Below are 15,035 nucleotides of genomic sequence, written 5' to 3'. Positions count from 1 at the left end.
AACGCAACTAAACAAAGTAAAGCTATAAATACGCCAATTACTATACAATCAGGTGCCACTCTAGAGCAAAACACTACAGTACTCTACTCTTTTTGATGCAACCCAAACAGATTGCATGGACTTAGAAGGTAGCTCACAGCAAGGTGAGCAGGTTATAGAACTATTCACTAACTAGGAGATGGACATGGAGAAACCATACTTTCCAAAGAAGGGAATGGTAAATTTGAGCGAAACAAACCTTCAGCCCCTCGAAAACAAATAAAGAGTTCTGCTAAACCCAAATAATGCTTACATTTCTGCAGTGGAACTGTGGAGAACATCGTGGTAATTTATATGACATCCAAGGACACCTCTCACAATATGAAAGTTGTAATTGTAGTAGGCTTTTAGGCACATCAGCGTCAAAGGCCATAGCGGGCCGTACATATTGTCTGTAAATTGTGTGTGTGTTCTCTGGTCGATTTTCTGTTTTTCTGGACGAAAACATCAAAATATGACCCTATCGCGTTCTGCCTACAGGAAACCAATCTAATCCCACATATAACTGTTTCCCTCCGGAACTACATAATTTATCAGCAAGATCGTGTTACACACAACCGGAACAATCTGGTATATGGAGGTGTAGCGCTGATAATCGCACTTACAAACCAATCCCACTAAAAAAACAAACCTTCCGTTATTTGATAGGACAAATAAAGATTCTTTCTCTCTTGAGGCAGTTGCAGCACGAGTTAACTTTGACTTAACTATCATTTCTAGGTATTAGGTATGTTGAGGATCTGACGGCTCCTGGGATTTCTCCCATCTCCGCGTATGTTCTGTATATTGGAGAAGCTAGGGATTTAAAAGTGTGTGGGATATGTACTATGTTGTGCCCATTGTTCGTCTGGCCTGTTAGACGCTGGGCCCCTAGTGAGACCCGACGTTACCAATACCAGCTACAGGGAGGTCGGCCGGGCGTTCCAATATTTGTACTCTGGCGACTCCTGCCACTTACTTTCCTGAGATTTCAGTGGCTAGGACCAAATAAAAAAAAAAAAAAAGATCGCGGTTGGAATTAGTGATACTTAAAAAGTTAGTATTAATAGTATGCGATGTGGGGCTGTACGGTAAAAAGTAAGTTTTAAAAGCCAAATAGGTTCGGGTAAGAATTTTAATGTTCCCTTTTAATTTTCGATGTGTAAGGCAAAAGTTTGGGAGAGACTGAAGACTGGGGAAAGAAATTGGAAGTAAGGGGCCGATAAAGTAGATGGCCCCTGCGGGCAGTGAAGCATGCCCGTGCTCCACCAAAGTGAGAAAAATGGGGAGGGGAAGAGAGTCAAGCCCCCCCCCCCCCCAAGGAGTTTGGGAAGAAAGATCCGCTCAAGACAGTGCAGATTTGGGTCACCAATGGGCTGTCCCGAGCGAAGAGCGCCACCATATATGGTCTCCGTCAGTTTGCAGGCCCTGAAGAGCTGGCCATTGAGTCCCGTTATTATCTGGTCATTATTTTGGGGTCATAATCAAGTCTGGCTGTCACTATGGGGGACTTATTCCTTCCGTGATGTTTACTAATCTTTACACTACCTTTTGTCTTTATGTAGTGGGTCTATGCTGCAAGATCTTGGGGCAGTGTCCCTTTGTTCTGGTGTTCTGATTATTTAAAGGTGTTTTTCGTTTCCATTGGCGGTAATAATGCCCCCTGTGGTTAGACAATATATTATCACTTGTGTTTTCCAGTGCTTTTTGTAGTCAGTCCAAGGTCTGTATAGTCGGCTCCTCTGTGTTGTCTCGCTGCTATTTGCAGGTTTGGTTTGTATCATTCCGTTAAGGTCTTCTGTATATGGCGGTTAGTGTTTGGCGCCTGAGTAAAATCAGTTAAGGCTAAGTTTCCTCTTGCATATCTAGTAGATGGACTCAAGGGCCCTCGTTAGATAGTGAACTCAAGTCATTAGTCTGCATCTAAGGTATTAGGCACACTGAAACATAATGTGCAACCAGCTTTATTGTTTCTCGCAAATCCAGCCTCCGCAAATATGTCTCCACTATTCCCAAGGTACTGGAAAAACAAAAAAATAAAATTAAAAAAAAAAAAAATAATAAAAAAAAAATAATATATATATATATATATATATATATATATAATGCCCACATAACCTGGTTTGTAGTTAAAAATAACTTCCTTAACCTAGTGAAATGTGGTTTCCGTGAAGGCAGATCCATTCTAGACCTACTGATCAGGCGTTCTTTTCTACGAAAAGAACCATGACCAGAAAGCACCATGACATGGCGTTCTTTTCGTAGAAAACAACGCCATGTCATGGTTCTTTCTGGCATAGAAAAACTTTTGACGCAACTAGGAGATAGTATTATATGAAACCTATATGATCTAGGACTACGCGGACACCTGCAACAGTTTATCAGAAACTTCTTAAATCACCGCCCATTTCAAGTTAGAATCGACAACCAGTGATCTTCAAATTTTATCCAGGAAGAAGGGGTCCCACAAGATTTAGTGCTAAGTGCCATTCTATTTAACATAATAATGCAATTTATTTATTTTTGTTACACAGAGCATTAAAACTATGATAAATGAATTAGCTTTCGGCTGTGTGGCAGCCTTCATCAGATTAAAATACTTTGAATGGCAGTTAGAATAGAGATGCACTGCCAGGATGGTACGTGAGACACGTGGTTAATTGTTTGTTGATGTTTGTGGCTGTGACGTATGGTGGTGACGTGGCCAGCGTTTGTCTATGGACAGAATTACTGTTTCTGTGATGGGGTTAAGTTGACAACCACTGTTCCTGTTCAATGAGGTATCCGAGCATTTTATACTTAACGATTCCAACCAGGTGCGCCTTAGGTAATGGTGGGACTTGTCTACAACCACGACATCGCGGTGTGGGTCGATGTCGTGGTGGGTTGTCCAGACATGCTCGGCAATAGCTGAGTGTTCTACATCCGCCAAACGGATCGCCCTTTTTATGTTCTGAGAGGCGTTTCTCCAGACGACGACCAGTCTCTCCAAAGTAGCAGCTCGTGCAGTCACGGCAAGAGATGCGATAGACCACACCACTCTGTAGAAGGGTGGGGACAGGTGTTTTTATGTTGGAAAGGAGAGAACGCAGTTTCTTGCCTGGGAGTTGGATGCACTTTACCCCATGCGATCTTAGGATTCTACCGATCTGCTGTGATAGGTTGGGGTAGTATGGGATGAATGCCCTCGTGGAAGACTCGTCACTGTTGGCGTTGCTGTTGGTCGTCACGTTGTCGCGTGCTTGTAGATCACATCTGTTAAGGACATCGATGGGGTAGCCACACCTCGTAAGGTCTACTTTGACTCTGGTGATCTCTTTGCGCCTTTCATCTGCAGAGCTGGAGTGTGTCCAGGCGCGAGTTAGCAAGGTTCGGGCGGTTGAGAGGAGGTGGCCCCGTGTGTGTGCTGACTGGAAGTTGGTAAATTGGCCAGCACACATAGGCTTACGATAAACCGTCGTCTTCAAGCATGTGTCTTCGCGCCGGACAAGTGTATCTAGGTATGGTATAGAGTTGTTCGACTCCAGCTCAACCGTGAATTTTATGAAGGGCGACAGTGAGTTGAGGTGGGTTAGGAGTCGCTGACTTGAGTCTCTAGGGATCACTACGAACACATCGTCTACGTAGCGACACCAAAAGGCGATGTGATCCGGTGCGTGTGTAAACGCACGTCCCTCTAACTCCTCCATCACGATGTTTGCTGTGACCGAGCTGACAGGGGAACCCATGGCTGTGCCATGTATCTGCTGGTAGATTGAACCATTAAACATGATTGCACCCCCTGTTAAGCACAGTCTGAGGGCGGCGGAAATGTCATCAGGCGTCAGCTTAGTTCTGTCGCTGAGGGTTCCATCATTGTCCAAGAGTTGTTTTGCGCAAGAGATGGCAAGTTCCACAGGGATGGAGGTAAAGAGTGATACGACATCGAACGATGCCATGACTTGATCTTGCGAGATGGATATAGTGCGGATCCTTTCTATGAACTCAACACTGTTGGAGACGGTGTAGGTGGTCTTGCCAACTAGAGGAGAAAGAAGTCTCGAGACAAATTTAGACAGCTCGTAAGTCGGTGATCCACAGCAGGATACAATAGGTCTTAGTGGCGTGCCTTCTTTGTGCACTTTCGGCAGGCCGTAAAACCGTGGGATCTGACACCCGGAGGCACGGAGGTGATTACGGGTTGACTGTGTGATTTTCCCTTGCTTCAGCCAAGTGTTGGTGAGGATATTCACCTCTGACTCCCATCGTTCCAAAGCCTTGTTGGGGTCGATGGTTAGGGGTTTGTAGACGGTAGTGTCTCGTAAGAGCAGTAAGGCTTTCGCTATGTAATCAGTGTGGTTCATTACAACTGTACGACGGCCTTTGTCCGCCGGTAGAATGACGATGGACGAATCCCGTTTCAGTGCCTTGAGGGTAGAAATCTGTATACGGCTGAGGTTTGAAGAGACGGGGCGAGCATGGTGTAGAACTGCTGCAGTCTTTAAGCGGATTGCGTTGGCTACATCTTCTGGGAGGCGTGATAAGCTTGCTTCCACACCCAAGGCGATGTCGGTGATTGGTGGGTGCTTAGGAAAGATTTTATCTTCATAGCCCGTAGCAGGCAACACCTGAGGTTTGCACATAGATGCAAAGCTAACTGGATTATACCGAAAGGGTTTCGCTACAAACAACCGTTTCCTAGTGAGCGTATGGGACGTGCCTGTCGGAACTTCGGCTTCAGAACTCTACGCATATGGATCGGCTGCCTCCATCTTGACATACAACGTGCTTCAACGAGCAAAGCAGCCCTACTTGCCTACCTTAAGGCTCTGATTCCCGATCCTATTTACACCAAGGTAATCAATACTTTATGTTGCCAGGCCGTCAGAGAATCAGATCGTTATTGTGCCCGACAGAAACGTAAGTTCAATACTTTGATTAATGAATCCCGTCAATTTCGGCGCCAGCGTAATGCCCCTCCCGCAAATTGCACGGATTTCGTATTGAACCTAAGCAACAAGCAGTTATCTGCAGAACAAACAAACTTGTTGACCCTTGGCATGACATTTGCCGTTCTTCCAAAGCGCCCACCAATCACCGACATCGCCTTGGGTGTGGAAGCAAGCTTATCACGCCTCCCAGAAGATGTAGCCAACGCAATCCGCTTAAAGACTGCAGCAGTTCTACACCATGCTCGCCCCGTCTCTTCAAACCTCAGCCGTATACAGATTTCTACCCTCAAGGCACTGAAACGGGATTCGTCCATCGTCATTCTACCGGCGGACAAAGGCCGTCGTACAGTTGTAATGAACCACACTGATTACATGGCGAAAGCCTTACTGCTCTTACGAGACACTACCGTCTACAAACCCCTAACCATCGACCCCAACAAGGCTTTGGAACGATGGGAGTCAGAGGTGAATATCCTCACCAACACTTGGCTGAAGCAAGGGAAAATCACACAGTCAACCCGTAATCACCTCCGTGCCTCCGGGTGTCAGATCCCACGGTTTTACGGCCTGCCGAAAGTGCACAAAGAAGGCACGCCACTAAGACCTATTGTATCCTGCTGTGGATCACCGACTTACGAGCTGTCTAAATTTGTCTCGAGACTTCTTTCTCCTCTAGTTGGCAAGACCACCTACACCGTCTCCAACAGTGTTGAGTTCATAGAAAGGATCCGCACTATATCCATCTCGCAAGATCAAGTCATGGCATCGTTCGATGTCGTATCACTCTTTACCTCCATCCCTGTGGAACTTGCCATCTCTTGCGCAAAACAACTCTTGGACAATGATGGAACCCTCAGCGACAGAACTAAGCTGACGCCTGATGACATTTCCGCCGCCCTCAGACTGTGCTTAACAGGGGGTGCAATCATGTTTAATGGTTCAATCTACCAGCAGATACATGGCACAGCCATGGGTTCCCCTGTCAGCTCGGTCACAGCAAACATCGTGATGGAGGAGTTAGAGGGACGTGCGTTTACACACGCACCGGATCACATCGCCTTTTGGTGTCGCTACGTAGACGATGTGTTCGTAGTGATCCCTAGAGACTCAAGTCAGCGACTCCTAACCCACCTCAACTCACTGTCGCCCTTCATAAAATTCACGGTTGAGCTGGAGTCGAACAACTCTATACCATACCTAGATACACTTGTCCGGCGCGAAGACACATGCTTGAAGACGACGGTTTATCGTAAGCCTATGTGTGCTGGCCAATTTACCAACTTCCATTCAGCACACACACGGGGCCACCTCCTCTCAACCGCCCGAACCTTGCTAACTCGCGCCTGGACACACTCCAGCTCTGCAGATGAAAGGCGCAAAGAGATCACCAGAGTCAAAGTAGACCTTACGAGGTGTGGCTACCCCATCGATGTCCTTAACAGATGTGATCTACAAGCACGCGACAACGTGACGACCAACAGCAACGCCAACAGTGACGAGTCTTCCACGAGGGCATTCATCCCATACTACCCCAACCTATCACAGCAGATCGGTAGAATCCTAAGATCGCATGGGGTAAAGTGCATCCAACTCCCAGGCAAGAAACTGCGTTCTCTCCTTTCCAACATAAAAACACCTGTCCCCACCCTTCTACAGAGTGGTGTGGTCTATCGCATCTCTTGCCGTGACTGCACGAGCTGCTACTTTGGAGAGACTGGTCGTCGTCTGGAGAAACGCCTCTCAGAACATAAAAAGGGCGATCCGTTTGGCGGATGTAGAACACTCAGCTATTGCCGAGCATGTCTGGACAACCCACCACGACATCGACCCACACCGCGATGTCGTGGTTGTAGACAAGTCCCACCATTACCTAAGGCGCACCTGGTTGGAATCGTTAAGTATAAAATGCTCGGATACCTCGTTGAACAGGAACAGTGGTTGTCAACTTAACCCCATCACAGAAACAGTAATTCTGTCCATAGACAAACGCTGGCCACGTCACCACCATACGTCACAGCCACAAACATCAACAAACAATTAACCACGTGTCTCACGTACCATCCTGGCAGTGCATCTCTATTCTAACTGCCATTCAAAGTATTTTAATCTGATGAAGGCTGCCACCCAGCCGAAAGCTAATTCATTTATCATAGTTTTAATGCTCTGTGTAACAAAAATAAATAAATTATGAATCCAGAGCACGCAGGCGTGTTTTATTATTATAATAATGCATTTAATAACTCAGGACCTACCACAAGCAGTGTTCACTACCGTGTATGCCGATGACTTCAGTATCTCCTTCCATTCCCCTAATATGCGAATGGTAGAAAGACAGTTGCTAGGTGCCATCAACAAAGTTGTTAAATGGTCCCAAACTAACGGTTTTCGCCTCTCACCCAAAAGGATTGTCAGAATGCAGTTCTGTAGGAAGCCTAACCTAAATCCAGACCCGGAATCCCAGTGGTTCGTAGTGTCCGCTTTCTTGGTGTGATTTTTTGATCAAAAACTTACCTTCCTTGTAAATAGTTCCGGATTACTTGTCTTAAAAAACAAAACATCTTATCTGGCACAACATGTGGAGCCGACCTTTACACACTACTGCATTTGTACCATGCACTAATACTGTCACGTCTAGACTACGGCTCTGCAGTCTACACACAACTTTGCAATACCACGTTGTTTACTTCGGCTTGATGCCGCACACCACAGTTCTCTTCGTTTTGCACTAGGGACATACCGTAAGTTGGCAGTTCAGAGCTTATATGCAGAAGCAAATGAAACCTCCTTTGCATCTACGCAGACAAATGCTTTTGTTAAACTACGTAGTAAAATTCAAAGGGCAACCGGACAATCCTACTTGGAATGGACTTTTCTCGCACACACAAATGGGAGCACCTTTACATAGTTTTCCATCTACAAACCCATCAACAGGGATACGCCTTCGCTCCCTACTCACTGACTAGCAACGTGACCTTGGTAAGATACAGCCTACTGCCTCTCGTAAAGTCCCACCTTGGACGTTTCATATACCGCAGTGCGACCGTTCATTCAAAGCGTGAAGAAAACACACTTTATCCCAACAGAACATACTGCAAATGAAAACAAATGAATCACCCTGCATTGTTTTCGGTGTTTGTAAACTAATAGCTGTTTTGAACTCAGTTTTTTATGTAGATTTCAGAAATTGTTCTTTTCTGAAACTGTTTTTTTTTTTTCACAAATCACTTGTTTATGTCATGAGCTGTATTGTTTAAAAAATAAATCATTTTACAATCTCACTACCATTGCAACATTAGAAATGGCTGCAGTCATATATGGAACCATTCAGTAGAATATACAAAAATCGGTCATAAGAACTTCACAAATTCTTAAGGATAAATGCTCGAGAATAAATATATCCCATGTGTGAAGGCCTGATTGTTTTCTGAATGTAATTCATTGTAAAATTCAGTTGACATAGGTTACAACCATTTTCATTAATGTTTACTTCAAATGTGTGAGGAGAATGGCGTGTTCTTTATTTTCTTGAGCTTCATAACAGATGAAACTCAACCTAATTGTGACGGTGAAGTCAATAAACAGAGCTCGGTTTGGTGTGGTAAAAATAACTTTTATGCTATTCGTGAGGGATAGCTGAATCTCGTCCGAGCGACAGTTTAGTATGTCATATCTGCCTACGGTAGTAATAGATCTTAATCTTCGAAAAGGATGGAGTTACAATTATTATCGCTGCCTAGCATTATCAAAATGTGTTATAGAAATTTGTTACCATAACAGCGTCTTCAAAGAAACCGGAAATAGAAACACTTTCAAGAAGATGGATAAGACATAATTACAGACCTGCGCCAAGTTTCTGCAGGATAAATAAATTCAGAATTCTTCGACGTTACTCAACGTGTTACGTCACCGTATTTAAAAACCATCTTGTTGCTCTATTTCTGCAGAAGATTTCATACTGAAAACTTGAAACATAGTATGATTCAGTATATTACAAACATTACAAAAGAAATATTAAGTCTAGATTAAAAACTCCGCGATTAGATGAACACAGTTGGAAATTTAAAATCCATGGAAATTAACTAATTAACTTTCGTTTTGGTCATATTATTTAAAATATAATAAAAAAAATAAAATGAGTTCAGTGCTCTTCTGTTGTTTTGTAATGGAGATTTTCTGAGAAAGAAACATTTTGTCTGCTAATTGAAAAATCATGAAACAGAAATAAAACTGATAAAATTCCCGTTTACAGCTGACTACACATTATCTTTAATTTGTAAAGAATGCTATTTCTCTGGATAAAACTTTTTTAAAAGTTCTATAGTTGTAGTCTGATTCACATTGCACCGTTTCTCGTATTTGTTTGAAATTAGTGAAAATTGTTTCTGTAAGAACCGATCAATATTGATCAGTTAGAATTGCCAGGTTTTCTGAATGACCAGTTTTACGAAATTACATTTTCAGATTGGCAAAATGCGTGCAATTTTGTACGTGATACTTTACCATGTTCTGAACTTTATGAGAAGAGTATATATATGATGTTTGTAGGCAACGGCCGAGCGACAATCCGTAATCACATATTCATTTATGATTATTCCCTCCTATACGTATTCTCTACTACTATTATATTTAATAATATGAATGGCTGATCTAGTCTATAAAGGTCGAAAATCCTTCCAGCATGTTGAAATTTCTCGGTTAAATGTAGATTGGAATTCGGAAATAGTCTTCCTTGCCAGTGGAATTCTCTCAGTTTGATGAAAATTAAGTAGTTGAGATGTTATTCTCTCTACAAGAGGACAGGAATTGACGTCTTTAATAAATTTTTAAAGTTATGACTACTCTGCAAACCTTCCTTGATACTTATACTTTCATCTTTTATACGCGGACAAGTAACTTGAAAACGCTATATGATAATTTGGAAAAATTAACTTTAGAGAAACATTTAATACACTGTTACTGTGAAACGATTTTGTATTACTGACTGATAAATCAGTCCAACTCAAATTCAGTACAACTCCACATGGGCACCCTGGGTAGAATGTCAAGACGTTAGCCAATTTCATTCCAAGTGTATTGAAGCATCTTTAGAGATATGAACTTATTTCCTGTTCGATCCGATCTTTTAACTTTGCGTTGTTGTTGTTAAATTTATTGGCATACACGTTGTCCTTTATGTAGTCCCATACAAAGAAACCATAGGTGTGATAACCAGGAAAGGAGGAGCCGTGAAATGGGACCATCCCGGCCGATCCATAGATTAGGAAATTTTTATTGAGATAATGGCGCACATGCAAGCTCCAGTGTAGTGGTGCCCCATCTTGCTGATAGAACACATGTGGCTAGTTATCTTCCAGCTAAGATGCATATATAGGTAATTTGTGGATTTTACAGTGTTTACAGTGAAGAAAATGGCCCAATCACCAGTGAAGGACAGTGAGCACGACACGCTTACCTTGGAAATATTTCCTCCGTGTTCTCGAACTGTGTTGGGATTTGCAGATCCCCATATGCAACAGTTGTGTACTGTTAATTTTACCAGACAAGTAGAATGTCGCCTCAACACTGAAAAAAAAAAAAAAAAAAAAATACAGAAAGTGCCCATATTCGTCTGTACGTTTGAGAATGTGAACACCGAATTCCTCTCGTTGTGATTTGTCGTGACGCGTAATTTCCTCGACGATTTGCACTTTTTGTAAGAACAAAGTTTTAATCTTTTGCGTATCACTCTCTGCAATGTTGCTCGCGGTATTTGCACCTGCAGACTTGCCTGGCTGATAAATTTTGTAGGACTTCGGGTAAACACTTCCTGAATTTCCGAAACTTTATCTGCAGATGCACTAGGCCTAGCTATTCCTTGCTGATTAAGCACACTTTCGGTTTCTTGAAACTGTTTCAACCAACGCCTCATTTATTGTTCCCTAGGTGGATCTTTCTGAAATTCCTGTTGAAAATGATTGTTTATAGTCAGTGGAGATTTGGTATACCACAGCCAGAACACGCGCATTGCTTTCTTCTGCACTGTCGCCATTTAAATGATGTAGTGTCGCAGTATTTTCTGTGATCAAGACATGAGAAAACAACTCATTGAGTAACTGCAAAACGATTTTAAGATACCTATTAACTATAAAATTTTAATCGAGTTTAAACTGTATTCCATCCAATCGTTTCGTGATCACTGGATTTATTTGGTATCAGCAGTTCTTTAAATGCTTAATACAGTGTAGGGGGATATGAATGAATATTATATAATTATAACTTATTAACTGCAATTCACTGAACACTTACTGACATCACAAGCCCACCCCACAAACTAAAATCTGACTTAAATTTTCAGAAAATTCCCAATTCTAGGGTGTGTAAAGCGCTGTGTGTGTGTGTTAGCAGAACATTAAAGACACACATTTATTTTACAAAAATTTACAAACCTTTAATGAGCATTAAAGATAACATTTACATAAAAGAAACATATAATTATATACAAGCATGCCAATTTCCAAATACATATGTATACCATACCACAATACACGTACATTTTCTCATCAACAATTCCCAATTTACGAATTATTAACATCAGTTTGTATCAGTTGTATTTTACTTAATTTGAATCCTCGATGATTACTCAATCATACTCTTGCATTACCAATTTTTTGTTATCTCTTACATCAGTAATATTTACTTCAGCTCTTATTACTCTTTTAGAATATTTGTTTCTAGCCTTTAACACATGAAATGATTTTACAACAGGTATTCTCATACATCAGTAATATTCACTATTAATTCACTATTACTCTTTAGTCATCCCCTCTACCACCCTTACATTAATTCATAATCATCGACATTCATAACAAACTACAGTATCTCAACCTTAGCACTAATTTGCCTATTTCAAATTTAACTTCGTTCGAAAGAACTGTTAATCAATTTCTAACAGGAGTTCAGATTAAGTCTAACAGTTCGGAGTTCAATAAAAAACAAGGAACAGACTTGCGTTCCGAGATGGCCGCTGATCCCACATTCCTTGCGTCCAGGCTTCCTTTTGGCTGACAGGCTTACTTCAGTCTTGTGGCACTCTGGGTTTCTCCGTGGCGAACAGGCTTACTTCAGTTATGTGGCTCTCTGGGTTTCTCCCTTTTCTTGGGCACTCTGCTTTCCTTAGTGGCAGACAGGACGCACCATTTCAGGTAGGCTATATAGGCACATGTGTACACTCTTGGCTCATTCTCTACGGGTGGGAGCTGGAACCCATGAGCGTTTCCGTCGCGATCTACTCTTCAGACTTTTTCTACAAGTCCTACATTACCAAACTCGCCTACCTCTACTTCCACCAGCAACTCACGACCTTCTCCTCTTAGACCACACCATACAGAATGGACACACTCTCAATTTTATTTTTCTCCCCCCCCCATCTTTACTTTTTCCCTGAAGTTTGGAACGCCTCCCCCTAAGGACTCCAACCAATCCCCATTTTCTCTTTAATTTTCCATTCCTTTCTATTTGCCAAAATAACTCTCCCCAGCTGTTTCCCTAGCGCACAAACTAACCCCTCTCTAGAAATGTCTTATTTTTTTCACAAGGCAGTATGACCTTTCATGTTTGCGGGTAACCTCCAAAAACGCTCATTTTCGTTTTCACGCTTTCTCTCTAAATATGGGCCAGCTTACCCATATTTATCAGTCACCGTGACGCTGTTTTATTTTGGCGCGAACACTGGACGTCCACTCATTTCCTGTTTCATTTCTAACAGTGGCTTAGATCAAAGGAGAGGCTTCTTAAATCCCGTTCACGTCCTGTTGTTCTTTCCCTCAGCAACCCTTTCACGTCTGTTCTCAAATGGCACACCGTCTCTAGTCATTGCACTGTCTCTGTTTGTTCTCCTGTATTATTTAAATTACTTGTTTACCTTTTTGCCACTATTTTAATTCCCACGCCTAAAACTGTCCATTTCTAAATCCAGTGTTCTTCAAACTTTAACCTTATTTGCAATTAAACTAAATATCAAATCTTAACATTTACTATCTTTAATTAATACTCGGGCATTAATGCTAACCTCACTTTCCATTGCCCTACCTGGATTTATTTAGCAAAACAAATATTTCTATTTTAACTTGTAAGATCTACAGCAGAATTAACTTTTTTTGGGTTAGGAAAATAAATTGCAAGTTTTGTGTTGATGTGTCATTTCAAGAAATGGATCTGAAATTTAAGTGTATTTTTCCCTTACAAGCTTCGTTTTTTACGCACAATTAGGAAGGGTGTTTCTGTAATTATGTAGAATTTTTTTATTTGCTGTAATCTGATGGATGGTATGGTTAATTTGGTTATTTTATATCCATCTAGACAAACTGTGATATCGAATGAATTTGTTTTACACCATTACGAGCCCATCCAACATGTATTTTTCTCGTAAGGCCAGAACCAGCGACGACGGGGAACTGAACCCAGATGTGCCAAAATCATTTATACTGAAGGAGGCCCCCAACATGATGAGTCCATATGGTCCACCACGAGACTGCCTACCACCTTCACCGACGAAAACGCTAAATGTTATGCCTCAGAAGATTCCCCTTCAAGGAAATACGAAGTCTCCTCCGAAGGATACCCTCCCTGAAGCGCAGCCTCTTCTCGCGACAACGGAGCCCGGGATTCCTAGCTGGCAACCACCACAGGAAGTTACAATGTAAGTAGTAGCCGGTGGTAAACGAGATCTGCTCTTGCCATGCCATTCGGCGTGGCGATAAATTGGGTGTCAGTTTTGTATGCGTACGTCAGGCAGAGAAACACCAACTTATCTTTACATACACGTAAATTTGTTCACGGCGAAGACTTCCGTGAGTTCTGTAGTAAGCATGACGGACACGCCTGGCAGCCGTTTTGTACATGCACTTAACGGGGATGAGATATGCGTGTGCACTAGGGTTTAGCACGTACCTTCATTACATTGCGTTTAATTCTTGCTTTAGTTGATAATTAACTCGGATGTAGTTTAATTAAGCAGGGTGACAGATTTGGCAAAGTAGGATTTCGAGGACAACAGCATTAATATCCTTGTCCTGTCTTTTAAAGGATTTATAAATTGTTAGCGCGTAGTGGTGCTTATTGCTAACCACAAGAGAGGTTAAATTGTTGTTTAGTCAGAAAATGTAATTATTATTCAACCATTTTTAATGTTCAAAATGTAATGGGGTAGGCTTTGAATCTTCATTGAGTTTATTTTGTTGGACAAATACACCTGTTTGTTTATCTTGAAATTCTTCGATTTTTTTATGTTCGGTTTACAGAGTAATCATTTCACACTGTTTAATGTGAAAGACGTAAAATCGCTTTTAAGATATTTTTTAAATTTAGGTTGAAAGGATCGACGTATAATGCTTTCAAGAATAATAATTATAAGATATTTTTTTATTACTGAATTTAAAATCGAGCAGAAAAGTAGCAGCTGTATATATAAAATATGCTGTTTATTTTTGCATTGAAATAATTTAATTAAGATTTTCAACTTCAGAAATAAGTTGAACCAAAAAAAGAAAAAAAAAAAAACAGAACACACATTTTATTTAATTTTGTAGCTATGCCTTATCGATCTTGACATAATAAAGTGTAGTCACAGTGTCTGTGCAAATAGGATAATTGCAAACAGAATAACAACAGAGCGAATAACGAAGAGGTAAAACAATGAGAATTTCTATTAACTGAAGACAATAATTAAATTATTCAAATCCTTAAAGGATCTGAATAATTTAATCATGGTTTCAGTTAGCAATTTACATCAAAGAGGTTGCGAATTTGCCTGTCATTGGAAGATGTCGCATATTCTTGGAAAGAGCTGTTATTCTTGTAAGGGATTAAACTAATCTCAAGCTGAATATCAGCAGTAAGTCTGTGAATGAATATGAATAACTTATAAATGTAATGTTTACAGTGTGGATTTAACCTGTATTTGATAATTATTCTAGGAGAGAGAGAGAGAGAAATAGAATCCACTAATAAAGAGAATGTGTGCTTATTATTTCTTGTACTATTTAGACTCCTTGAACAAATTCCATGTCTATTTGGGAAACGGATATAAATAAAATAAAGTCTGTTATT

The 15,035-nt window shown here is 41.3% G+C and overlaps 1 protein-coding gene across 4 annotated transcripts in view; it reads left to right on the top strand.

Annotated features, from left to right (window-relative positions):
- The window catches only part of LOC150091107 (neuroligin-4, X-linked-like), a 600,809-nt gene that overhangs the window by 560,249 nt on the left and 25,525 nt on the right, over positions 1-15,035 (top strand). The window contains exon 7 of one of the 4 annotated variants that reach the window (XR_016546982.1): positions 13,363-13,626. The exons of 1 other annotated variant lie outside the window; for it this stretch is intronic. Coding sequence is in view for 2 of the 3 variants with exons in the window: in XM_090374327.1 (XP_090230453.1) it covers positions 13,358-13,626 (269 nt within the window). In the remaining variant the exon portion in view is untranslated. Of the gene's footprint in view, positions 1-13,286; positions 13,332-13,357; positions 13,627-15,035 lie in introns of those variants that run through there. 2 more of the 4 variants (XM_090374327.1, XM_090374336.1) reach the window with 2 other exon arrangements.

This window comes from Mastigoproctus giganteus, chromosome 1, assembly GCF_048544385.1.
Source record: "Mastigoproctus giganteus isolate SK-2022 chromosome 1, ASM4854438v1, whole genome shotgun sequence".
Lineage (NCBI taxonomy): Eukaryota > Metazoa > Arthropoda > Arachnida > Uropygi > Thelyphonidae > Mastigoproctus > Mastigoproctus giganteus.
Note: the sequence above shows the minus strand (reverse complement) of the source record. Positions and strands in the feature narration are given on the sequence as shown.